The sequence below is a fragment of the Larimichthys crocea genome, chromosome VIII (assembly GCF_000972845.2).
Source record: "Larimichthys crocea isolate SSNF chromosome VIII, L_crocea_2.0, whole genome shotgun sequence".
NCBI lineage: Eukaryota > Metazoa > Chordata > Actinopteri > Sciaenidae > Larimichthys > Larimichthys crocea.
In genome coordinates this window covers 21,044,087-21,071,243 of record NC_040018.1, presented here as the reverse complement: position 1 = coordinate 21,071,243, position 27,157 = coordinate 21,044,087, and the positions used below count along the sequence as shown (strand labels likewise).

Below are 27,157 nucleotides of genomic sequence, written 5' to 3'. Positions count from 1 at the left end.
CATATACAAGACACCTAAGTTACTCTGGAAAGGAAATAAAAATAATACACATATCATTTTTGTTTAGATAGTTAAACATACAGTAGTCATTTTCTGTAATCACTCTCAATTAAATTTAAATACTGCCAGTCATTGAAGCCCTTGCTTCACAATAAAAGTTCAGTTAAAAGTGGACTTCTTGTCACAAAATCAAACATAGTTAAATGACCATGATATGCTGTACAAACTTTTAAGAATAAAACTAATATATATATATATATCTATATATATATATATATTATATATATATTATATATGAGGATGACTCCATAAAAAACATAGGTCATTTTAGATGCAAAAAAAAGCCACACGAGGGATAACAACAGAAAATGTCTATTCTGAGTATCCTATTGCGTAATTATCTTGCATGCATTGTACATGATATGTAATACAAAAGGGATCACCTCATTTGAGGATATGATAAAATTAATAAAGGAGACACCAACAGCACATTAAAAATGTGTACACCTTTGTGGTGGTTTTAGTCGTTATTCATCATCCTGAAATCTCCACGTTAAGACTGAATAAGGCATGCTTAAGACAGCCATTATGTTCTTTTTGTTGCCAGTGTTATGCTGATATTGTTTCTCATAAAATGAGACAAGATATGCTTTTTCAAAACTGCTCGGAGCTCTATCCACCTCTGACACCTTCATGTAGTCAAAAAAATGCAGTTTAGCCATCTTATCTGTGAAAAGAAAATCAAGAGAAGGCATGACTATGGATGATCCTCAACGTGAGTTCTATATTTAGCCCCCATCCCCTACAACAGTGTCTTACTTGAGTAAATTGCTTATTTTGTATTCCTCTGGCGAATGTTTTTGTCCTTGTGGTTGTTTGTTGAATTTGTTTTCCTAGGAAAGAAGCATTTATGATTTAGTGACCTAAAGGTAATTGCAGTTCAAAACACAGTGCCCAGTATTTCTGTATGAATTATACGTGTAGCAATAAGAAAATGTATGTACTTACATTGGCCCAACTGGTTCATCATCTTTGGCACGAGAAGAAAACAGGACAAAAACAGAGCACAGAAGTCAAATATGCGTTAAAGATAAAAGGAAAATAGCGTTGCATGTTTCAGCACATTTACTACAAATTACATGGAGTTTGCTAACCCTTTTTCCCAGCTAGCCATTATTTTACGTTTTCGATAGATAGGTTACCAAATCCTTCAGTAAACATTAAAATTGTGTGACGATGCAGCTGAAAGCATAGATTACTTTTGAATACTGGTATGTCAGAGTCGTGCACTAATGGGAAACTCTGACATTACAAACATGGGAGTGAACTGCTATGTATGAACAAGCTTCATGTCTGATAGGCAGATGCTGAAGGAAAACACTAAGCATACATTTTGAGGGGTGTGAATTCTAGGATTCTATGGGCTTCTTGACAGGTGGTAAAAAGTCATTCAGAAAAAAACCTGAGGAAAATGGTCACTCGTGGCCTATTTGTAGTAGAAGGGCTGAAAAACAACCATCTTTAACGCCAAGGATTGTAAACTTAACCTCAGATGCCATCTGAATCTCATGGGGTTTCTGCTCATTTCAGACTGAGGATATGTGTAGGAGGGTTACAGATGGCTCACTTAAAGCCATCTTTTAATTACACTCTGTAATTTTATAGTGATTCTAAAATAGCCTAGTATATGAGTGTGATATTGTGACTGACTTGGCATAAAAACACAATTCTTTTTAAAGCTTTCTCTCAGAATCTAGAGGTTATGTCAGTTCTCTGCAGCAGACGGTGGTTAATAGCTCTCTAGGTAATAGTTTTCCCAGTGGGATCAACATATATAATTGTCATTCTTTCTCCTCGTAGAGCAGTGCAATAAATGACATACATTACAATGTAACAGAAGAAACACTGCAGGAAGGAAAACTGGTGAATAAGTGCATATTATTATTGCATTGAGTGGAAAGTTAGTTAAAAAACCCACAGGCTTGGGGTTGACATGGTAGTTGGTGTTTGGCATACAGATGAAAATGCATCAACAGGTAAGAAACTAGTCACAGTGAAATATATTCCATGCAGCTATAAGGAGATAAGCAGCATTAGCAGCATTCCATAGCATTAATATGGAGCAGGTTATGACAGTTATAATGTTAGACAAAAAACATGGTTTTGTGATAACTTGGAGGAGGAACATCTGTTGGCATACCCCACCGTTTTCACACCTCATATGTGTACACCACAAAAGCTATGTTTACTATAATGGCTTTGCAAGCACAGAACAAATAACAGATTTTTACTGTGTGAGACTGATAACTGAACATTTATAATAATTATTGTAGTGCATCAGTCTGAATGCACCGGTTCTAGTTAGCTTTTTATGTAACATCAAAAAATACAATATGTGGGTGCAAGTTTGGTTAGCTTATAATTCATTGTATTACATAAAGTAAGTTGTTATTTAGCAAATCATCACACAGCAAAATCTGTCATTTTAGCAACTGGTTTTGAAACACAAGATAGAAATGTCAGCCTCTGCCTCAGAGCTTTTGCCTGTGAAGTATAAAAGTGTTCACACACGGGTAAGCCATCAAGAGACCAGAATTCATAATGCACGCAGACAGGGGCCAAAACCTCCGGGAATACGGGATGCTAAAAGGAGATTTTAGAGAGGCTGTGCATCGTGAGCAGGGAGTCCTCATTCCTGATTTGAATGGTGTAAACATGGCAAATATAATCCGCCTAAATCGCTTCATTTTTTCCGGTAGATGAAACCAAACTCGAGGTCATGTACAGAGCTTACTTGAGCTGTGTTGTTTGTGTGTGTGTGTGCACATTTTTTAAGCAGGTATTGTAGTAAAATGTCTTTTTTTTTTTTTTTCTAATTATCAACTTTTTTAACAGGTCACAAACAGTGTTATATAATTAATATCATTTGAATTCTTAAAAATAATATATATATATATTCTAGAATAGAGAGAACTGATCTTTATAGATAGCCATACTGTCTGGTTCGATAAAGAAATGATGAATACGTTTTTTAGTCTGACAACCTGACCTTACTGTGTGGTTGTCTGAAATGTGGTTCAAGTGTAAATGGTAAGTTAAAAGGAAGACAATGGAAGACAGAAACAGCATCACATCCCATGAATACCTAAGTGGAATTGCAGCCTAAAACTGGTTTATCAACTTAATAATCCTTACACATTTGATTGAGTAAATTTGTTTAATGAGTAAATAAGAAGCAGAATGGGTCCTTAAGCTCCATTTGTTTTGTCGGTAGTAGAGTGTGTAAACAATGGTTTTGTGTTCATGTTTTATTCCAAAATGAAAAGAAGACAGAGTCACATGAGTAGAGGTCAGACGGAACCTTTGGTGACTGGAAATGTCTTTGAGCTTGTAGGCATTTTGATCTCGTCACATTTTTATCATGTGATTTTGAAAGCACTGACCATTTATTTTGTTTAATGGAAAGGCTACAATTATGTAGGGGATACTAGACTTGACCTAACTAAAATAAGTAATTTGAAATGAATGCTGCATAAACTAGTTAAAGTATATTGACAGTAAATTAATTCAGAATTACTATTGTTTCATGTTTTGTTTTGTTTTATTCTGGGTGTGTTTACTTTTGCATTTCTTTTCTCGTTATTTGAGGTTTAATATTTTGGCATTAACGTTCAGACCCAGACCTCTGTTGGCTGCCAGCTCAGTAATTCCACAACAGTATAGTGTTTTTCATTCTGTAGATTACATTGAAAAGCAAGTACCATCTAGTATTAGAGGACTAGACATTTAAGTATCATTGCAGTAGATGTTGTTATTGAATGATGGAAGTACCAGTGTGTTTCAGAGTGGTCCTAATAATATAAGAAAGTGTTATGGGTACAGTTTACAGCCTCAATATTGTTAGGCTAAATGGGACTACCTGGCCATCTACCGAGTGTCTGCTTGAGTGACTCAGTCCAAAATGTGTTCAATAAGCACAGTTAGTTTGAGGCAGTAGCATGGAATGCTTGAAAATGTTTATTGTACTAGTTGTATACAAGTCATAAAAATGAGCAATGCTGAATTCACCAAACAATTTATTTTGTGCTTGCCCCACAGTGCCATGGCATGTTAAAGCTATATACACAAGTGATCATAGAAGTTTAGTCCCATTAATTTGGGCAAGCAGAAAATTTACACTGACTGCAAAGAAAGACTTTACATCTTTTTTTTTTTCTTCATGTCTCTACGTATTCTTGTATTTTTACATACTTATTTATTTATTTATTTTATTTAATCTATCACTTTTATTTATTCCGAATATTACAAATAATTTGAGGGTATTAACTATTTAACTTCATTTTTGTAGCATAGTGGCCAAAGTCAGAGTAGATCTACTACTCCCAAGACTGGTGTTTTGATCTACTTTAGGCTTTAATTATTTTTCACTCATTTAATTAGGTTAGGCCGTGCATTTTTAATTCAGCTTAGAAAAACACTAAAAGTCTCTTAATACAAAATCCTGTTTGTGTTTATAATATGACTAAAGATTATGGTTCTCTGTAAATATACACAATTTAATGCATCATCAGAACATTGGACTTTCACTTGTGGAAACATATCAGATGTTATGGGTTCCTACCTAATGGAAAAGGAAATGAATGGAGACAGGTTTTACTTCAACTTAAAAGAAAAACATAATTTTCTGTTTAATATCCCAGCAAAGATCATAATGTTTGTGAATGGACTGTAGGCTGTAGGTAAAAACATAGAAATTGACAAAGAAAAAAATCTCTGAAACCATGCAGGATCTCGCACTTACCAACCATTAAGATTATGTTGCCATTAGGAAAGAATGGGAAGGGAAGAAAATAGTAACCAATAAAGTTATATAGTTGGACTGATATGTTTATAGCTACAGGATGATAACCCCACATGTTTATGAAAACTTATATTATGCCGTCAACATGGGAAGCAAATGCGCTGTTACCATTGCTATTAATATAGCACAGCAACTCCTGGAAAGGTTAGCTGTGGGCCCTCTGTTGTTCACCTAATTTGCATGTATAAAGATCATATTTACATGCTTCTTATATGTGACAATGTCCTCCCTTTTTTCCTTTGGCCACATCAGTCAAGAAGCAAGGAGGCAAGTCCTTTTAACTACAGACCTCTTCTGAGAATAGATGCAACCTCGTGGTTCGATAGTTTACTTGTATCTGTGCAAATCTCTGTATCTTAGGCTCTGATGCGCTCCTCTGTTGGTGACATTTGACCTTACAGCCATTGTTCTTTTGAAAAGGATATAATGTCTGTACTTGCTAAACGTTCTTATCTGAAGGATAAAAGCAAACATTTACTGATTCACCAGAATTGCCACTCACAGGCCAACTCAGGCCCGTCTCAGGCCAGTACATACAGTGTATGTGCATACCTAGTATGTATGTACAATGTTTCGAGAGTTTTGAATTGCATTGTTGTAAATTGAACATAAATAATAATAGTAATAATAAGATTTACTCGTGTAGTATAATATTTATTGGTGCCTATGGCTAGTAATACAGAAAAGGTTTTCTTACCATCAATTATGTCATCTGGCGTCTTGCGTTTCTCATACACAACGATGATGACTACTAAGATTATAATCTCTGCAAGCACACCTAGGAAAGGCCAAAGTGGCGCAAGGTGGCTGCGCACCCGTAATATAGTAATCTCAGCTGTGTTTCCAATCACGTTAGTGGCATTGCATTCATATTTTCCAGGATCTGTGTTTATATCCAGGTTCAATATGTTGAGCTCTGTGTAGTTGTCCCTGTTAGTGATGAAGAACCGTCCAGTTGAGTTGTCAATGTCCTGCAACACAATGAAAATAGAGATATTTAGCATGCTGTTTATTGTATATATCTGTCTGCCTGTTTATGTATCTTCATTTTCATATTTATATACTGTATGTGTATATTGTATATACATATCTACCGTGTAGGATGTTCCGTCCACTTTACGCCAGGTCCAGGTGGGATGTGGGTAACCAACAGACTTGCAGTAAAGCATAGCATTTTCTCCCTCATTTTTATTTTCACTTCGCTTGTGGCCAGTGATATCAGGTTTTGCTGGAAAGGTAAAATAAATAAATAAAGTTGATCATTAGCTGTGCTGGCAGAGGTAAGACATTCAAAGGAATGTTTTAACTCCTACCAGATGGCATGAATAAGGAAAGCATGATTGGCTGTGCTGGCTATGGTAATAATATGTGTTATTCAGATGTCTGTGAGAGAGAGAGGAGTGTAATTAAGAGTCTCTATAGCAGGGCTGATTTACTGAAGCGGCTCAGTTTCCTTTGAAATTTTCATAATCTCAAGCTATTGCAGTCAAGAATTAGCATAGTAGGCTTTTAAAAGATATTTTCAAAAATCATATGCACCAAATTGAGTCACTTAGTTGAAGTCATATCATTACTTAATTCAGTAACTCACAGAGGTTACTGAATTTGTGTTGTACCATGTTTTCTTTTCCACCTGACTCGACGATACTCACAGGGTTATGTTTTGTTTTTTATCATTCTTTAAAGATAAGAAATACCTAAGAACAATGTGTATATGTCAAACTGAATTATGTAACAGAGTCTAGTAGAAAAGAGGCTTGCCCAGGAGTAAGGGTGGACTACTGCTCTTACTAAAGTGCTGTTTTGGGTGTGCAGTTATTTCCTGAGCATGTAAGCCCCCACCAGCAAACCCTAGCAATGGGGAATATTACTCTGGAAGAGATAAAAGAATTTCAGTACAATTCATAATGGCTGCATGGGAGGGGGGGGATCAGTATGATATAAGAGCCAGATGTTCCCATTCAAAATGATTCCATAGTAAATGACACAAAAGAGATTTTGAGCCAAAGGAAAACGGTGTGAATTGGCTCTGATTAAATGAATAAACTGATAATAAAATGCAACACAAAGGTTACAAATTTAATGAATTCAGGCATGTGTCATAAAGCACTGCAACAGATGCCAAGTCAAACTGATCAATAGAACAGTCTTGACAGTCTTTTCCAAAGGTGAGACACAAACTCTCATCAGCATCAGGAAGACGACTGTTCCTGCTTTTCCACTAATCCTCAAAATTACAATAATTCCTTCCATGCAATTAAGCAGGATAAGGGAGAGGCCTGGAGTGAGCATTTTTCAGCTGTGCATGGATAATGGAGAAGGAGGGGTCTGAGCTCTTTGGTGACATCACCCCACTCTAATTATGGTGCACACGTGCTCCCTGAGCAGGGGAGTGGCCAAGCTCATTTGTGCCGTATACTGACTGTATTATGTCACTGACTGACAGCGCAGAGACAGTCCCAAGAGTGGCACTAAAACAAGCAGAAACCTCCATTTCACACTCCTGACTACAGTTACTGTGACTATTAATCTCTATGTGCTAGACAGAGGTAAAGTTACACATGAATCAGAGAGGGACGGATGAGGAAGAGCAAGGTCAAAGCTGTCAGAAAGAATAGAAAAAGCTGATTGAGATGACATGAGATGTTAAAGAGTTCCCCATTTTATGGTAGCTACATGATTTTGAGAATTTGTGTAAAACTATATAGATTGGTCAATTTTTCTTGAAGAAAATGTTAAATTATGAATATGCAAGTTAAAATAAAGAAATGTGCTTAACATTCACTTATATTTGAGAAATATAAGGTACCAAATTATGTATCTGTGGTAAGCTTAGTATCACAGACAATAAACTCCACTCCTGCCACAGATATGGCTGGGACCGGATTCAGAGCCTTAATCCTACAACATCACAGAACCCTCCATCTGTTGCCTCTGAGCCGAGTCCTGCAAGGATGAGTGTGCCAAGGACACTGTAGGCGAGGGATCTCAGTGAACTGCTGCCAGAAGCGCAGTGCAAAGCTGGCTAGCATAACAGTGGGCTTGCTACCTGGGTCACAAAAGATCTCAAATACCTCTAGAAAATAACAAGAGCATTTAACAACTGAAGAAAATGTTTTAATTAGATCTAGCAATTGTACCAACCCTTAACGTCAAAACATTAAGTTATTTTAAGATTTTATTTAGACACAGAATGTCGGCCTATTTAAAGGACAAAAATCATACATCATCGGTTTGGTTAACAGTCTGACTATTCTCCAGTCTGACTTCTCCAGGGGACAGATAGCAAGCCTCAGCAGTCACAGGCCTGCAGTCCAATGATGGCCGGGACACTTCAGTTTGAATGGTAATGAGTTCCATCATCTCACAACCCAGTGAAAGCAGAACACACACGTTCATCACCCATGTTACACAATCAGGCAGTGCTTTGAGACAGCCGCAAAGTAAGAGGCAGGGCATGCTCAGTGTGCACCATAGCCATGCCACAGCAAATTGGCTTAAGCACTACACACAGGCAAGCTTCTCTTGAACAGGGTTTCACTTGCCCTTTCTCAGAGAAGATTCCTTATTCAAGTTGATGGCTTCGCTGTCAGCTTGAATGAAACCAACACAGTAGATCTTGGTTAGGTTTTGTAGCTATTACATAGACTGTCCTCGTTATCTTTCTCTACTTGAACCGTTGAAATGTTAAACTGATTCAGAAATCTCAAATCATCTGCTTAATTTAGTTTTTAAAGGCATATAACTGCTCCTAAAGATGCTTTGTGTTTGCACGTTTTGGTAAGAATGTGCAGTGCCTGTCCATTTTGCTGGACACTGTTGTCTCAGTGAAAGCCAAGAGTGACAACAGCCTCCGGATTCCCCCCATCATCACCACTGCATTGGATGAATTCAAACATCTTTGTCAACAAGAATTCTCTTCACACAGCTTTGGGTGGTTAACCTTTCTAGCACAGCTTTTTTTTTCTCTTCATCTCTCAGTGGAAAACCACAAATGACCTGGTTAAAACTCTTTCTCAGAATTTGAAAACAGGAAATCATGTCAGACATTTTCCTTGAAGTGATATTTGTGTCATTCATGTAACAAAAGTTCAGTTGCTAATACTGTTATGCCTTAGAGGGAGCTTACCTTTTACTTCAATTGTGGCGTTTGCATTTGGTGCCATGTCAAATGTGTAAACACACATGTATTCCCCAGAAACATCTGCCCGTGGTTTATTGATTCTACAAAATACAATAAAATAAAGAAAACACTTATTCCATAACATTAATTTACCAGGTACTTACACTCTAAGTAGTCAAGCAAATAAAGTCAACTCATTTCAGTTTAACTCTAGTCATTAGTTTGGACTACAACAGTGAAAGCTTGAGGGCATACAAGGCCATGAGAGACAAAATGTTGGCATTATGCTGTTACATTACGGAACATTAGCTCTGGATTCTGCAGAGAAGGGCACCACAGGCATTTTAGCTGTAATCTCCACGGTATCGCTGATCTAATGTGACAAGGAAGTGACCAATTGGTCTCATCTTGTGGCTAGGGAGAGTCTGTGGTATGTCTATGGGGGCGACAGTAGCTTTGTGTTCCAATGGTTATACTGTGTGACAACCGGAACTAACAACTAGTTGGTACTTCAGGCTATGATGTTGTTTTTTCTAGTAAGATACATAGGTGCAGTTAGATTTTTATTAGGCCATAATTAATACATATTTTTTGAAAATCAAATGGTGAGCCAGTTATTACCTCGGTATTGACTTAATCAATGGCAGTCTGGAGATATTCAAAATGAATAGGGCGCTAAATTCAAGTGTTCATAACAAGGTCTTCATCACTTCTGATTATTTCAGTTCTGATTCACTGATTACTTAAAGCAAAAAAGCTACAAACCATACACTTCTACTTCTAAATCACAGTGCCTTGTTTATTGATTGCCAGTAAGGATGTCTTTACCTAAAATCTACTTTTGATGAGTTGTCTCTCTCACATCTATTGAATATGTGCAAAACATGCACATTGACAGCTTATTATAGAATAGAAAATATCGGCAACACTGTGGTCTGACCCATTTACAATATACTGCCTTTGTCTCATCAAGGTACTGCCCTTCAACATGCAAGATTACCTATTTCTCTCACAGCCACTTCCATTTTACATGACTCCTTTAGATAAATTTAGAAAGTTAAATTCTTGTTCTCTCTCCATTGCCGGCAACACTCATTGTCTGCCCTCTCTCCCAAACTATGTCCTACTTACTACACAGAGGAAGCTGTTTGTCACCTGTATGCTGTGTTCATCTGCTCTGTCCGTGTATCAGGGATCTCCTTTCCATTCTTCATCCAGTAGCTTTCCTTGTGGGGAGTTTGAGCAGTAGTGAGGTTACACTGCAGTGTAACTGGTTTGATTGGGGTGTCCGCTGACAGGATGATCTGATCAGAGGCATTGATCTTTGGTTCTGGAAGACAGAGACAGTCAAGCCTTATCACAGAACTGGGGTTCAGTGTATTAATGCTCCCTCCTATGATGTAGTAGCTGAAAGCTGTTTTTATACGATCCGTGTAGGAAGGTGTCTATGAAGTGAAGACAGAAGTGCACACAACAAATAAACAAGACATAATAACTACATGAAACAGCCGAAATGTCTTGTATCAACCATTTGTCCTTGAGTAAAAAAGTAATATTATTTAGACAGAATAATGCCCTTAAAGGGAGTTCCTTACAAACATCTGTCTTATATTACCTATCACACACCTAAGTCTAGTAGCAATGCATTTATGAATACTCTTAATGTACAGTCACATTATCTCCGGTAGGATTTTTTGACAGAAGATATGCTGCAGCTGATAACTGCAGTCATTTTTATGTTTCATTATAACAGCAGAAACGGGATGGGCTTTAAAAATGGCCTACCCTTTTCAAGCTTACATGTAAATGTCATCAGAATATCGAAGTAAAAACAGCCATATACTTAGAAATTTACACTGAATGGTCTTTTGACATTTTAGATTACTTCTGAATGACTGCCTAAATTCCTTCACCCTCTTACATCAGACACTGGTTGCAAAACAATACCAGGGTCCATTTCTCAAGGACGTTCAAGGAAACAGGAGGTGTCATCTGAGAGCGAGGCATCCTTTGCTCTGCCTTAAGTAGCGAGCAGGAACCCCCCTCCCTCCTACACTCCCCTCCCCTTTCCTCCCATCGTCCTCCCCCTCCTCCTCCTCTTCCTCCTCCAGAGCGGGCCAACCATGGCAACGATGGAGCCCCCGAGGGGAGGAGCAGAGAAGCGTCATAATCCTACTACTGGCTGCTGTTTGCAACGCCACTAGGAAAGCAAAAGGGAGGAAAGGAGAAAGGAGGGCTACTAAGACTAGCAAATGGCTTCTGTTAGCATCTATGGCACCTTCTTCTCTCAATTCTGTACATTAAATAGCTTAAGGGGATATCTCTCCCCTTCCCCCCTACTGACATCGTTCTCTCCCCCACCAAGCAGAATCACATATTCTATTAATAGTATCTTCGAGACATGCATACACACACACACAACATGAGGTACATAAATTAACATTTAGCTAACACGGCACAGTGGTCCACAGGCAATTTAACCAGAAGGTTGTTTGTAGGACACCTTGTCACAACTTAAAATCTGGTAACTGCTGGATAATGTATCGCCATATCAGAATGTAACCAAAAATAAAGCGTTACTCTGAATGAGCCATTGTGTAGTGAAACTTGACCCCCTCTTTCCCCTTGCAGGTACTATAATACAGTACTGCATTTAGATTGATATTGTATCCAATTAACAGACAGATATTACACGCGGAGTGTAACTTTTTAACATTACTGTATTATCAGCACACACATGTTTTCTTAGTACCAGATTTGAGTGATTATCTAGTACAGATGTATTCTACTGCAATTTGCCAAGATGTATTAAATCAATTCAGCTAAATAGCTGAGACATAGTAATCAGCTTGACAAGATCTAATTTAGGGGAGCCTTACATCCTTACAAGGCAGAGCAGGGCTCAAATCATGATATTGTAGCACATTACAATAGAAAAAGTACACTACGAGAGAGATGTCCCAGTAACTGTACTGGTACAGAGAAAATAGTGGGCCTCCTGTGCACGTGGTTGAGCTAAATGGTTTGAACCACTCATTAATAATAAGGATATACAATTTTCATTCTTATGACTAATTTAGAACAACACACATTTATGTCACTTTGCAATGCAAACAGCAGAACCTTACATACGAGTATGACGTATGTTTTAAAAAGCAAAGTGTCACAAACGTGCTTACTTGAAGTAAATGTGCAGTATGCCTGTAATCAAAATCTAGTGAGACCTATACTGTATAATTAACTCAAGTGATACTAGATACAAAATGTGTATATATTTGAGTATGAGACACTCACCCCTTAAAAGCTTTTAAAGTGGCTAAAAAAGATAGAAGAGAAACCAGCTATGCTCAGCTTGAACTCATGAGGTTTTTGATTCTGGATAAAAGTTGAAAATCACCACAGACTCTCTTCAAACCACTCCTACAGCACTATCCCCTTTTTCCGATATCCATTTGTATGTTTAGTTACATTCCAAACAAACATGTCACCAAAATACAGCTAAATAAACTACTTTCATTGAAAAGTTTTAAGAAGGCTGATGGAAAGGACATGCAACACAGAAGCACTTGCATTTAAGCCATATTTTTGTGTCACATCAACAACGGTGGAGGAGTGGTTGTAGAGGTTCTTGCAGATGTTCTGTCACCATTGGAATCAATTGTAATTGAGATGAATTCAAGCAGATCACAGCTGATGTTCTTTCTTTAAAGAAAGAAGAAAGTCTAACATCTTGGGAGTTAGATGAGAAGATCAGTACCACTCTCAGTTCTGTACACTGAGTAGATGAAGCTACAGTCAGTAGCCCAGAAGCTAAGCTTAATTATGTTAATTACTGTTTTTGTTTTTTTTTTACCCTTGGACAGAGGCCATTGGCTGCTGACTAACTTCATATATACCACATAAACATGAGTGTTACTGATTAATCACATCAGTGTTCTCATCTTAAAAAGCAAAGCGAATAAGCATATTTCACAAATATCAAACTATTCTGTTGATAAGAAAACAAAAAATATTTTAGAGAGTTTCATACTCAAAAGATTTGTGTGGAGTATCACTTTAAGCACATGCAGAAAGTACATGTTATGCTGTCAAGTACATTTTATCCATGCGTGCATAGATGGGATTCTTCATTAAAATGTAATTACAACATAAATATACTGATTATAGGTATATTGATTTAGAGTGATTCACATTGACAAGCTAAATTAGGAAAAAGGCCAAAACAAGACAATCAGAGTTCAACATGTTTTCCCCCGGCTACAAACTATACATTCATATCAATGGGCTATTATGTATAGCATGTTATATACATGTAATAGCTTAGATATTACATGTATATGCAAAGAACATTTACTCCTCAGTAATGACAGAATATATTTAGTGAGGACTTGATTTGCATGTTTTATAAATTACATTGTTGCAGGAAAGTAGGAAACCACTAGATGTGAGAAGTGAACAGCTGCTGTCCGTTGCACTTCTTAAAATGATTTGGGTTGCATTGGCCCTACACCTAATCAGATAGTGCTCACACAGAAATTAAAATTTGTCAGTCCAATCAGAAGAGCCAACATGGATCAATCTCCTCTAAGCTCCTCAGAGAGATTCACTGTGGCTAACAACATTCCACATCTCCCTGTGCTCCAGTGGGCAGAGCACTGAAGCATGTACAGATTAGAGGTCCAGCTGAAATTCAGTTTGTTTGAATGTTTGTGTGCATAGAGCAGAGGGTTAAGGGATATAATGTCATTACTGATTCACACTCACGCTTAATGGCTAAGAAGGCACAAGGTTACACAGTGCACAGGCAAGTCAAGAGAGACTGTTTTGTAGAAGTGAAATCTGTCTCATCTGAATGAAAAATGAGACACTCAAGGCCCTCACGTGGTCTTATCCTTTATTGGATTACCACACACAGGTTTAAAAGCAGTAAATGTTTGCTTTTATCAATAAAGAGTTGACAGCAGGAATCACTCTTTTACACCTTATCCGATCCCTCCTTGTGTCTTCTTACAGTCCCATTTACACTGTGCCCAGAGTGAGAAAGCCAAATCAAAAGCACCATTACTTCAAAGCACCACTAGATTTCCGCTGCATTTAGCAGGCAGGGCTTTGAAGTAAATAAAACAATCCACGCAATGCAAGAGACACAACATAATGTTAAAGGAATAAGTATCACAAATAAATCCAGGAATAGGAAATGGGTGAAATTAAGGATACAGAGAAAAAAGATAATGATTAGAATATTGTAAAAGGACACATGAGACAGTAAGAACGGAAGTTTGGTGTTGGAGGAAAGAGGGAAATGTAGATAGAGACTGGGTAAAGTTCCTGGGTTTGTGGTCACAAAGGGAGTTTACTGGGTTCACTAGAAAAGAACATGAATATTTATCAAACCACTGTAAATAGCTAATACAATAGTTCTGTTAATACAAAATTTTAAAAAATGTATGAATGGTGTTTGTTTTATTTTAGCCTGGCCAGTAACCGCTGTGGTGAGGGTGGGATCTTGAGAGGTTTTTTTTACGGGTTGGAGTGGTTGGGACAGGGGATTGGTAGTTCGTTCACCATCTAGGTACTACAGGACATAGACCACTCACTCTGTAGCACCAAAATGGTGGCCTGGGCGCGGATCCAGGTGATGGCAGGGTTTTGTCGGGGTTCATTGCGCCTGGGGTCGTTGCTGGCCCGGCACTCATAGGTCCCAGAGTCCTCCAGTGTGAGGCGCGTGATGCAGAGCACACTGACCCCATTGGTGCCGTAGGCTGTGTTGATAGATACCCGACGCTTGCGGGCTCCGTCCCACAGCTGCTTGAAGGAGTCAGCTCGGTTGATCTCAGAATACCACCACTGGATCTCTGGAGTGGGGTTACCAACCACGTCGCAGTACAGCTCAAAGGTGTCCCCCGTAAGCTTAGTCTCAGACATTGGCGACTTCACAAACCCAGCTGGAGAGGAAAAGTGTATCGGGATGGTAGGGAAGGAAAGGGTAGAAGAGGGTTAGAGCAGTAGGAAGGTGTGGAAAGGTCAAGGGATGGAGAAGGAAAACAAAAAAGAGGATGATTAAAGCCAAATGAAAAAGAAGCAAGCCTCAAATCATTGATAGGTAGAAAAGGAAAAGGTTAATAATTGTCTAAATCCAGTCTGTTTATCATCAGAGGTTCCAGGCCCACTAAGGCCATGCGAATGTCAGATAAAGTCATAGTCAACTGTCCAAAGTCCATGCCAGCAAGTAGTGCTGGTATCTTTTCTGTTTTCATTTCCTTTTCTCTCTCATATTTAACCTTGTACAGATGAGTGCAACAGGGTTTTTGAAGTACACCCTTTATGTGCCTATGCTTGAGCTAACAATGTAAACATTACAGCATTACACGTTACAGCACATTGAATGCAGTACATGTAAGGTTTTGTTCTCTTTTGCCAACATAATCCATTAACCTGACATTGACCTGATTTAATACCGTGGCTATGACACAGGAGTGCCTTGGACTGGTCACAATAGAGATAGCAAGATGCCAGTTTTCATCAAGAGTCATGACCCATCCTACTCTACCTCTGATTGGCTTAATGTGATATTCGAATGAAGACAACTAGTATTAGCCAATCAGAGGCAGAGTCGGGCGGGTCATAACTTTGCCCTTCTTGGGGGGAAAAAAATGGTATCTGTTGTCCTATGTGAAAAGCCCATTGTTCAGTGCCTAATAAAGATAAAATAAAGGTAATAAAGATAAAACTACATTTCAGAGTGGCCTTTTATTGTGACCAGTCAAAGGAACACCTGTCTCGTCATGCTGTTTAATCAGCTTGATATACAATACCTATCAAGCAGATGGATTATCTTGGAAAAGGAGAAGTACTCCCTTTAGAGCTGTTACTTCAACTCATGAAAAAAAGGCAGCAAAAACAGAAGTGTTGCATTTATATTTTTGTTGTATTTATGCATTCCAAGTTTTTATCAGGCTTCAGAGTTTTTATCAGGCTCCTGAAAGGTTTGTTTATCAGAGAGCCTTGTCAAGTAGGTGAACAATCACACAAAGCTTTTTTACACTCACTGTGTTTTAACAATCAGGTGCACTACTCCTACTTGACCCCTCTTCCAAGTGTGCCATACATTTGTCAGACCTGAATAAGAACACTGTATAGACTGTTCTGTCAACATCAGTGGCATGCACGTGTTACACTTGAGCTTAAGTGTCACAGGCACCATTCTGACAGAGAAATGAATGTCACCTAAAGTAAGAGCTATTAAACTTCCTGAATTAAAAGCTACAATTGGATTGCAGGGTATCGCAAGTGTCGTCAAGCATAAATTGAGGTTAGTGCCACCAAAGATGTTAGAAAGTTTGTTAGTTAAAAGAAAAACAAGTACAAGAATAAGTAATTTGATTATGATTATGGAAAATGAACATTTTTTTCAGCTATTATATCTTGCCAGTACTTGTCTCAGTCTTTACCAAATTTGGTGAATCCCAACGCACATGGGTGAAGAGGTATGGTACGCCCTGGACATGTCACAAGGCTAATCCTCCGACAGACAAACATATTCACACTCACATTCACACCTACGGGATATTTAGAGTCACCAGTTCACATAACCTGCATGTCATTGGACTATTGAAGGAAACCGGAGATCCTGCAGGAAACCTGAGCAGACACTGATACAAATTCATGGCCTTCTGGGAAAAGGCTCCCTGTAATTCTTGTAGGTGATATGGTAGCATGACTGCACAATGAAAACCAGTCTATATGGATATTTAGTGTTGCTGTTGATTAATGTGGGTCCTTTTAAGACATTTTAGTGTAAAGTATTTAAATTCTACATATTGTGCTATAAATATGCAGAAGGTAACCTCCCTCTACAGTTTGAAACTCAACTATTGCATTTGAATTTCACTATTGGCTATTTTTGGAGGCAGGTGAAGCATCATGGCAGCTTTTCATTACCAGCCTTATATAAAACCAACGTCTCTTGACTCTGCAGACTGTGGCAGCAATGTACCCATACTGACACCCCAGAGATGTAGCCTCTCTGAGTTGATATCTTAGCTAACATTACAACACATTCACCACACAAAAACTTTTACCAATAGCCATAAATGTGTCCTTGCCTGTGAAGGCCCAGCAGACTCTCTGTGTGTCCAGAAACAGAGAGCCTGGGAGCAGATTCTCTTAGCTGATAAGTTTGGTTAGCTCTGACTACGGCTACACTGAGAGGTGGTCAGTCTGTCACCCTGATTGTTTGTTACCTCCCACATCACACACTACGTAGCCATGATGCCACGCCCCCTATAACAATTGCCCTCTGCTGCATTTTTAAAATTTGCTGGGAGAGGGAGGTAGCAAAATTTATTTACACTTTAATATTTTTAAGAATTGCTTCCAGTTCTCAAGGTTCATCTTTTTTCTCAAAGCTTGAAATTCCTATCAATAGCAATTCATGGAAATAGTCACGAATAGATGTAACTGTATGTATAAACTTAATCTCTTTATCCATAGCAGCTCCTGCTGGTAATGCCAGAAATTAGGTCAGCCAGCTTTCATTTTTGATAAGCTGGACCTTAAAAGCAGGTTTTTAAAATTCTCATGTGGTCACAGTGCAATAAGTTAGTTCAACCAGCCTGTCAATAAACACTGACTGACATTTTAAAAATCTTACAGAAAATTTGCTTTTAAAGCAAAATGAACTCAATTTAACACATGGAACCCATGAGAGAAATACTTGTGTTAATTGAGTTTGTCTTTCCTCTTTGCTAATATAACAATGATGGTTTTGCTGCTGTTCACGTTTTATGTTTAATGGATCTTGTGCATCCAGCATGGTATAACCATGTTTAAGTTGTTTGGTAAATTAATAAAAGTAGCTTGTAGCAAAGGGTTGTAGAGGTGTAAGTGCATCTGTACCACTAAGAAAGCATATGTGGATGCGTGGATGTTTGGACGTGAACTGATGTGATGTACAAAAGATATCAGAAGAACATGGAAACACACAAATGTATCTTAAGGAAATGTCATGAGTGGGCAAAGAATGAAAACTGTAATAAAATCATATGCGTCCTGTTATTTGATTATAGTAGATGTGTGTTTTTGTAAAATGAAATGAATATCTATAATTACATCAGTGAACTGCTAAATATGTTAAATGGATTTACATGGATTGTGAGCGAAAGTGGATATACAACGTGTGGGTGGTTCAGGATCTCGACTCTCTTGTTTATGTCCCCCTCAGTTTATGTCCCCCTCAACTATTAATATCAAAGTTGTTCTTCATGTTTCCACATGAAGTACATTGGCCTAATCAAAGCATGTTTTAGTATTTTATATTGAAATCAGCATAATCCAGGCTAATGGCCACCTGACACTGACTTGCGTGCATCTGTTTGACTTGGTTCAGAGAGGTCACAGAGCTTTTTGTCTATCCTTGGCTCAAAACTCAAATGTTATTGATCCAAAGCTATCCTCCCTCTATCTATCCTACGTACGTGATGTAATGAAACATCTTTACATTGGTCAATAAGATTCTGAATGCTGACCTAGATGGAGGAGATTATGTACATATCATATACCTAAGTCAAAATCATCACAAGTGGAGATATGTGGTTGTAATCAGACAGCGATCACATGCACCCTTATACCCAAATACATCATGCCATCAGCATTTAATCTTTGGGAGTTGGACAAACGGCCCTCATTATTTCTACTGCCATGTAGTTTTAGGTAACACATTTAAAATCTGGAATATAGTGGAATTCATCTGAAAATAGGATCCACAAGCATTATTACCACAACTGTGATTGTACCACGCATCTGATTCATGACCCTGTTTCACTTCAGTAGTCAGACCAACAATACTCAGCCAGCCTTAATGAACCCCATCTAATGACAAATCACCTGGACCACAGACACTGTCCTCTACCACCCCTGCAGCCTGTCAGCTGTAAAGCACATGTGCTTAAATAAATTTTTTTGGGGAAAAAAAGAAAAAACATTGCCTTAACTCTGCCCTGAATTGTTGTAGAGCAAATGGGAACAAAGAGCTTTGTGGTCTCTTGAGTGTTAGCCTGTGTGTTGTTTCTAAATACAACAACTTACAGCCAGCACCCCCTTTCCTCCCTCCAGATCTGTCTGCCCTGTTCAAAGTAATGTATCATAAGTACATAAACAGATAAGCATGTTGAAGCCTGAGGAATAAGTGTCAACTACAGTATTCAGCCCACACTCACAATGAAGCCAGTATATTTCATTTAAATAACTATTAAAAGTTTAACTGCCAGGTGAAAGATAGATACCATTTACAAGGTTTATGAGTCATTTTTCTGTAATGCTATTATGCATGGGTGTTTGACATTTTGAGAACATTATTCGGTCTGCACTGGACTCAAACAGGCTGTTGGAGTACAGCAACAATATTTTGCAAACTTAACAATACATGGATTTTACTTAGTACCATAGTAATAAGTCTGTTGCCCAACACCTGCTTGTGATTTAGCCTCATGGAAATAAATTAGGCCTAGTTAATGGTAAAGACAAATTGTGAGAATTAAGAAAAATTGGAAGAGATGTGTCTGTTGATATTTGGTGCTTACAACTTGTGTTCCTATGCACAATGCCTAGAGAGATGCAGAGTAATTAGCATTTGTTTCCTTTCTCTGGAAACATCTGGACCCATCAACCTCACCACATAATCCCAGAGGGTGAAGCCAAGCCTAACCGCCTACACTGTTAAAGCAATATTTCAATTTGACAGAACATTTACTACGGCATTCTTTACTATGATTATGGAAATGACAGCAATTTGGCTTGACACATGGCACAGATAACTATTGTCAGCCATGCATAAGTGTTCATAATCACTGTATAGTATCTGCTTAAAAAAAAAGGAACAGATGACATAATTTAAATTCAGGCTCAGCGAGGCTCTGTGGAGAAATACGCACAGAACAAACTACAGACAACGCACAGCCAATGAGCAGTCTAATTTTCATCTTGTTTAAACAGGGAGCTTATACTGCCAGTGAAAACAAAACACAAAGCAGCCAGCCGGTACTCATTCATTTCAAAGGCATGCTAGGAGACGAGAAGTGACAAAAAGAGAAGCAAGGGATGGTGGACAGATCTCAGCAACTTGGTGACTGAATAAATATGAGCAAAGTTCAATTGTATGAATGTTCTCATCTTATGCTATGATGATAACACTTTCTCTGTTTTATGGTAAATACATGTGTAGTGGGCACATCTTGCCGTCCATTTACTATACATGTACAAACTGTACAAATAACCTTCGTAGAGCCTAAGATGATGTTATTAAATCTGTATTTCTGTCTGACCAACAGTCTAAACACATTTAGTTTACACTATAAAAAGTAAATTAAGCATTAATCTCTAATCTAAATAGTTGCTGGTTCATTTTTTGAAATAATTAACTGGTTAATTAATTTGAACTACTAAAGACATGTAGATGAAAACTTGTTTCGACACAAAAGAAAATACAAACCAAAATACTAGCCTAGGAAACCTATTTTTTCATCACAAAATGTAGTATTCTCAAAAGAATATCATAGGATAGTTGAAACAAATGAGAGCTTCACGGCGACAAGAACTCACAATAAAAGGCTAACGTCTAAAACTGAATGCACGTAGAGGTGTAGCTGCGATGGTGGCGTGTATGTCATTGAACCAAGAAGGTCAAACGTTTATATGAGTAGATGATTTAACAGAAATTATTCAACTTGCAATAATGAAGTCCTTCACAGTGACATGTCACGCTTTAGCTCACTTTACTCCCATATGACGTGCACAATAGTATCACAAAATAACCTGCAGTTTTCTGTGCCAGCTTTGTCTAAGGCTGTATGGAAGTCACAGTCATTACAGCCTACATAGTACAGTGATGTAGGTAGAGAAGAGAGCTCCCCTGAGGACTGACAGCAAGCCGCACAGCACCACCATGCAGTCTGAGAGTGAGTCAGCTGCCTTCCTAGAACCTGGATCCCAATCCACATCCCACAACACAGAGAAAGCAGCGAGTAGGAAACCCCCTGGGGCTACTGAACTGCTTGTGTGCTAGGCAGTGTGTCTTTGTTGTACCTGCATGGTGCTGTGACAGATATGTGTGACTTTACAGGTCATTTGAATGACACAAAAGATCCCAGTTATAAATGGTTTATATTTTAATATACTTGACTCACTGTTAGATGATTAGGACAATCGTTGCAGTTGTGGTATACGTTCCAATATTCAATATTGTTAATCATTTAGTAAAAGTGTCCCTTTGAGTACAGTTTTTTGTGTTCAACTTCACAAAATCAGGTAACTAGCAGTAAAGGTGTGAAAAGCCAACACTGTGACATAGTGCAAACAACGCAACAAATAATGCATCTGACACTAGCTATGTTGTGGGTTAGCATCTGTCACTAAATATGTAGAGAGGATGAGATGGTTTCCCAGAGCTAGCACACCAGCTCCAGACAGTGAGACTCACATCTTTCCTAAAACTATACCTAACATCACAAGAGCGGCGTATGGCACACTAGGAAGTAAACTAAGTGCACATGGGCAAGTGATTTAACGTTACCTGACACACAAATCCTGACTGGAATTGCTGTAATAACAAGTTAATGTTGTGTGGCCTTGGTCCAGCCCATGTTGTTTGTTTCCCATTCACAGAGCCAGGGCCATGTACAACCACTGGATTTTTTTTAGATGTTTTTTTTTTTTTTTTTTTTCTCAGTCCACACTGCAAGAGAATCATCCCAACCTTTAACTTTGTGACAGATTTTGGTGAAAGTTAAAGCCTGCCCATATCCGTGTTTCATTTATTTTAGCCGATGTCAACTTCAATTTGGGTTGAAGTATCCTCAGCGTGCCAAGGTCACTAATCTTCAAATACCTAAAAGAATAATAAAGGTGTGATTTTCTTCAAGCCACAGAGGTGTGTGAGGGAGCTGTCAGTCAAACACAGTCTGTGCACAACTGCACAGTTCTTACAAAAGGTACTAAGGTGTGATTGTGCTATGGGTGTCTAGATGTGTCTAGCCACAATAACTTGAAATGTTGTCACAATACAAAACATATATTTATGGAGCCTTATAGATATGTTTTTGTTCTTTTCTTCACCTTTTCTGTACTTTTTTTATCTACCTGAGGGTAGTTGACACAAATCTGCACCTTTTTTTGCAAGTTTTTTAAAAGGAGCATATTGATGGTTTGCATGTAATAGACCATTAACTACACATACACATGTACTTCACATTACTGACAACCATTATTTGAAATTCTGCTATTTTTACATTTAAGGCATTACAGGTAGGTATAACATCTTTAGTAACAGCATATTTTCTAAGAAATTTAAAATTCATAAATGATTTATGTAATATCTTCCAGTACACTTGGAATACACTTTGTATGTGTGATATGTTGTGCATTGTGCTGTTAAATGTGTCTCACTGACTTTATCACATCACTGTTAATACTTTATTTGATGTCAATATGGTGGAGCAAAATATATCGCCATTATAAATTATTTATTATTTTCATTTTAGTGCTAATACTTGAGTCTGTCATTCAGATCACAGAAGAGAGGCAACAGTTCAATGAGATTTAAATCCCAATAACCCCTGTGCTGGGCAGAAATGCTCTAATCCCATCCTCTAATCACAACCAGAGAGCACTTCCTATTTCCCTCTCAGAGGTCAAAACGAGGGAATTCAAATGATTTGATGTAAAACCAAAGAAACACAGAGACAGCTGTGCCGCAGAGCACTGATTCTCATCATCTAAATAACACAATAATTCTGAAAATAGAAAAACCACACCTCCAGTCTATTCTACATTTTGTTTTCTGCGGGGGTGATGAAATCCTACTCCCCAACCTCCTACATAACCCACTTTAGAGTATTATTACTGCCAAATTATGACTCTTGTATTATGAATATCTGTTGGCATAAGCCCCTAAGTAAAAATAAAAAAAGCAACCTTGTATCTGCTAGGTCACTAGTTAAAGAATCCAGGCCGCTGGGAAAAATCAGGCCAGGTATAAATGAAAATAACCACTTTGAGTATTGTGTCTCTGAGCTGCCCTTGTGCAGCACACTTAACCTGAGTTGTTCCAGCAGAACAGCCAGTAGTACAGGGTTGAGGCTAAATTGGGGAACTTCCAACTGTGAATGTGTGTAACTGTATAATTGTGAAGCAGAGTGCTGGGAGAAAAAAAAATCCAGCATGCATGGTCAGCAGAAAGCTTCCCTGGACACAAATCACTATATAAATAAAAATCATTGCTGACCTTACAGTTGTGCATCAGTATATACCTGCAGTGTGTTTTATACTGAGTGATGCTGCTCCTAATCAGTGCAGTCCATATCAGATTTCACAGTGGGCAAGCATGACTCAGTGCAAGAGCTGGCTTGAGTCCTACAGCATATTTTCCAGACTCACAAATGCACTTTTGTTCAGAGGCTGGACAGAAGCGTGATAATGGACAAGCTGCTGCATCATATAGACCTATTGATCAAATGTTATGTAGCTGTAAAATGCTTATCTTAAAATGCAATGTTCACCTCTGTAGTAATGCAGAAGTGACATTAAAAATCATCAGGAAAACTGTATAATGTTATTTCAGTATTGCAGCATTTGGACATATCTTTCTCTACATCATGTCTTTATACTTTTGATTGCATAACCTTAACGAGAACAAGAGCAAGGAACTTTGCATCTGTTCAGTCTTCTAACCTAAGTGTTGTCGCTAAATCAAAGAAAACAAATATAGCTAGTTAATTTTTAATATGCCATTAATTATATCAGCTCATTATTCTAACGCTTGTCTTGACAGGATCTGCATACTTTCAATTCACAGTGATAATACAACAACAAAGTCGGCAGCAGGCACAGACTACATGCTTCATAGGGCGAAATTATGTAAGACACGAATGCACTTCCCTAGGTCAGTGCCAGCCACCTTCTCAACAGCCTTTCTTTTCTTTGAATAAAGATCACATCATCTTTCAGCTTAAATAGTTCACAGCCACCTAGCAAGTCTTTAGAAGGCGGTGCAGCTGTGCACAAGGAGGCTGTCCATTAAGAGTTAATGAATTCACTTTCACAAAAGGACCTTAAAGCCACAGTTCTCCGTGCTGTGTCTCGGTGATAAAAATAGAAACCAGGCAGAGTGGATGGATGCTATTTACAGTCCTCCGAATATCTGTCGCAGAAACCGGCCACCTATAGTAGGCCTACTTTTCCCTGAACACGACAAAATAATGGCACGAATTCCCTCTGCTTCCCAGATACAGTGATTACATCTCATGCACTTATAATTATTATTCTCTCCACACCTGAACTCTGTAATATCACAGGGAAATCAAGGATTGCATAAGAGGCAATGCACTGATTACCCATAATCCGAACTGTGAGAGAGACAGAGAAATGAAATGACTTTTGGATGCATGCAAATCAGAATATCACCAACAGTGTGAAACATTAACTGTAGCTTATTACAACTGAGATCAAACCTGTGATGAATGCAGGGTGTCTGCAGATTAGTCATCAATTTAGGATTTCGACATAAAGCAGACACACTGACTGGGTGGCACCAGTCAGTCTCCCACTGACCCCTCACTGTATGTGTGTGTCTGTGTTTCTGTGGTGTGAACTAGGCCTTAGTGAGTGGGCGCTAACACTGGGCAAAGACCACAGGAAGTGTTTGGAATGCCTTTGCTTGAGCTCTATCAAACAATAGAGGGCTTATTGGGTATTTGATTTTCCAGATCACAGAATGTCTTACTGTGCATGCACAACACTTCAAGCACCTTCACGAATTAACAAAGAAGAAAGAAAGGAATTCAGGGGATACTATTTTGTTACATAACAGATGTGTTGTTGTTGTTTTGTTTGTTTGTTTTTTTTGCCTCCTCACAAGCTGAAGACGTAGGTTGCCTCTATGTTTTCTTGTAAAATGATCTAGACATTACCTATAATGCGTCTTTCATTCCTGCATAGTGTTTTACAAGTGTCACACAAAAATGGTATAAACTGTTTCCACTATATACAAACTTGGTTATTTAGACTTAAATAATAATGTATTCCATATGAAATATTTGGAAAAATAAATCCTTAGAATGTAGGACAGTGCTGTGTGGTTTTACGCAACCTTCTCATCCTATCATCAAAATACATGTCTTATTAAGTCTTGCGTGGTGGGTGTCTGATTATCCCACAGAGAAGACAGGGTGGACATTAAGCATTAAAATTATAAGCATGCAGAGTAAGTCTCTGCCTTATTTCCCTCTGTAAGGGGATTAGATCATGTCAGTGACTGATATGTCAACACAGGGGCCTTGACGTGTAGGTATGGAAGCTTCTTAAATGATATGGATAATGGCAGTGGTTCATATTAACAACAACAACTGAACTAGATTGATTCCATGTGTATATTAAAGCATATTCACGGCCATGTCAGTGTTGCTCAAGTTGGATTATTTTAAGACTTTAAAAAAAAACAAAGATTTCACTTTCATTTTCTGAATCGCTGCTTATTTGTGTGGCCCTCTGGCTGATGTGATTCAACAGAATGTGAAGTCAGGACATGCTGTATCAGAGGACAGCCTGGAACACCCGACAGCATGTTACTGATGTTTACTTAAATCAAATCAAGCCAGTTGTATTATGATTAATACACAGTGAACTTTTGAAACTAAAGTCACAAATGAACATCCCTTGCAACTCTGAAACCCTTAACACCCTTTTTTTTTTTTTTTTTTGAATGATTGGAAAGAATACACACATGGTGCTCAAACATGCCAAACATGATCATATGATGTTATTTGTGCATGCATTTAGTTTTGCAGACTAGTTTTGGGCAAGAAAAAGATCCAGTTGAGATGGCATGACAGGAAATAGTTTTGTTAAACAGATGCACAGGGCCAGAAACTGTGATACAGCAGGGCCTTGTTCTTACAGTATGTACAGCATGCGCTGGGCGAGCCTTTAGCCTGTATTTGGTGTTGATAATATGTTACTAGATCAGCATCCACAGCAGGTTAGTCTTGCTTGACACTCTCTGCTACCCAACCCCCTCTAACAAACTGCACACAGGCAGCCTAAGGATACCCATAGGGTATTTTTATGTATAAATATCCAGGAGTTATTCCATTAAGATACAAACCTCAGCAACACCACTCATTGTCTATTTTAAAAGACATTTGGCAACATATTCTATAGTGGCAGTTAATTCCCCTCACAGACACACCTAGATACTCAGTTGACAGAACATAACCTTGCAACAAAAAAAACAAAAAAAATGTCACAACGTCTGTTTTCTTCCTGTTTTCTTAGTGAAGAGTTTCATCATGTGGTCATTTATTGAATCAGTTGTGATGGTGTCTAACTCTGGCCTTATTGTTGTCGAGATGCGTGAAACTATAGTAGTAGCTTTAACGCAGTCCTTTCCCCAAATCCTTCCTAGAAACATTTCGCTCGGGCGTCTTCACACAAGTCAAGTCACTTTCCCTCGATGCGATGTTTACAACAATGCCATGGTCACATCTGCTTTCTTACCGTTTTGAGCCGAGATGAAAGGCAGCATCAAGTTCCCCAAAAAGACCACCGCCAGCATCACTGCGTTGGGATGCATTGTCGGGGCTCGATGAGAGTACCAGGGTCTCGGTCGGACGAATGTGGGAGGAGAGATCGTGTATTAATCACAAGATCTAGATAGATGGGCCCAGCATAGCACCGGGTTCTTTAAACAAAATAGTCAGCAGAGGATGTTTAAAAAAAAAAAGAAAAAAGGTGTGTGTACGTCTCCCTTGATTCAAAGACCTTTCGAGGACAGCGATGGCTGAAAGGTCCGGGACGAGGCCAGCGGCTCAGGGATGCCGATGTGCGGCCATAGGCGGTGGAGAAGCCTCGTCGGATTGCGGAGGAGAGGTCTTTGGATGTCAGGGAGATTGTCCACAGTCTAGTTCTGAAGATTCAAAGCTGCGCAGACCGATGCGCATTTGCGCTCTCACGGTCACGGTTCGGTGATTAAAATGAAAGTAGCGCACAAATTATTCCCGATGGGAAATGATGTGGCCGAAACATTAGTCTGTTCCAAAAAGAGGAACAGATGCTGGTAGGACACCGACAGCACCAACGACAAGCTGCGCGTGCCCTATGCGCTCACGACTTTGGATAAATAC

At 38.6% G+C, this 27,157-nt stretch overlaps 2 protein-coding genes across 4 annotated transcripts in view; one reads left to right on the top strand and one right to left on the bottom strand.

Annotated features, from left to right (window-relative positions):
* rec114 (REC114 meiotic recombination protein) overlaps positions 1 to 27,157 on the top strand; it is a 43,624-nt gene that overhangs the window by 9,653 nt on the left and 6,814 nt on the right. The window lies entirely within an intron of this gene.
* nptnb (neuroplastin b) lies at positions 497 to 27,157 on the bottom strand. Of its 3 annotated transcripts, none has more exons than XM_010738565.3 (9): positions 26,532 to 27,157; positions 14,582 to 14,929; positions 10,140 to 10,314; positions 8,991 to 9,085; positions 5,956 to 6,089; positions 5,559 to 5,832; positions 1,009 to 1,030; positions 820 to 893; positions 497 to 727 (listed from the first exon to the last, which is right to left on the bottom strand). In XM_010738565.3, the coding sequence occupies exons 1-8, from the start codon at positions 26,605 to 26,607 to the stop codon at positions 833 to 835; spliced, it is 1,185 nt and encodes a 394-aa protein (XP_010736867.1). In that variant the 5' UTR covers positions 26,608 to 27,157; the 3' UTR covers positions 497 to 727; positions 820 to 832. The 3 variants fall into 3 exon arrangements, with proteins under 3 accessions (XP_010736867.1, XP_010736868.1, XP_010736870.1); XM_010738566.3 differs by having other exon boundaries at positions 1,009 to 1,018; XM_010738568.3 differs by lacking the exon at positions 14,582 to 14,929 and having other exon boundaries at positions 26,532 to 27,155.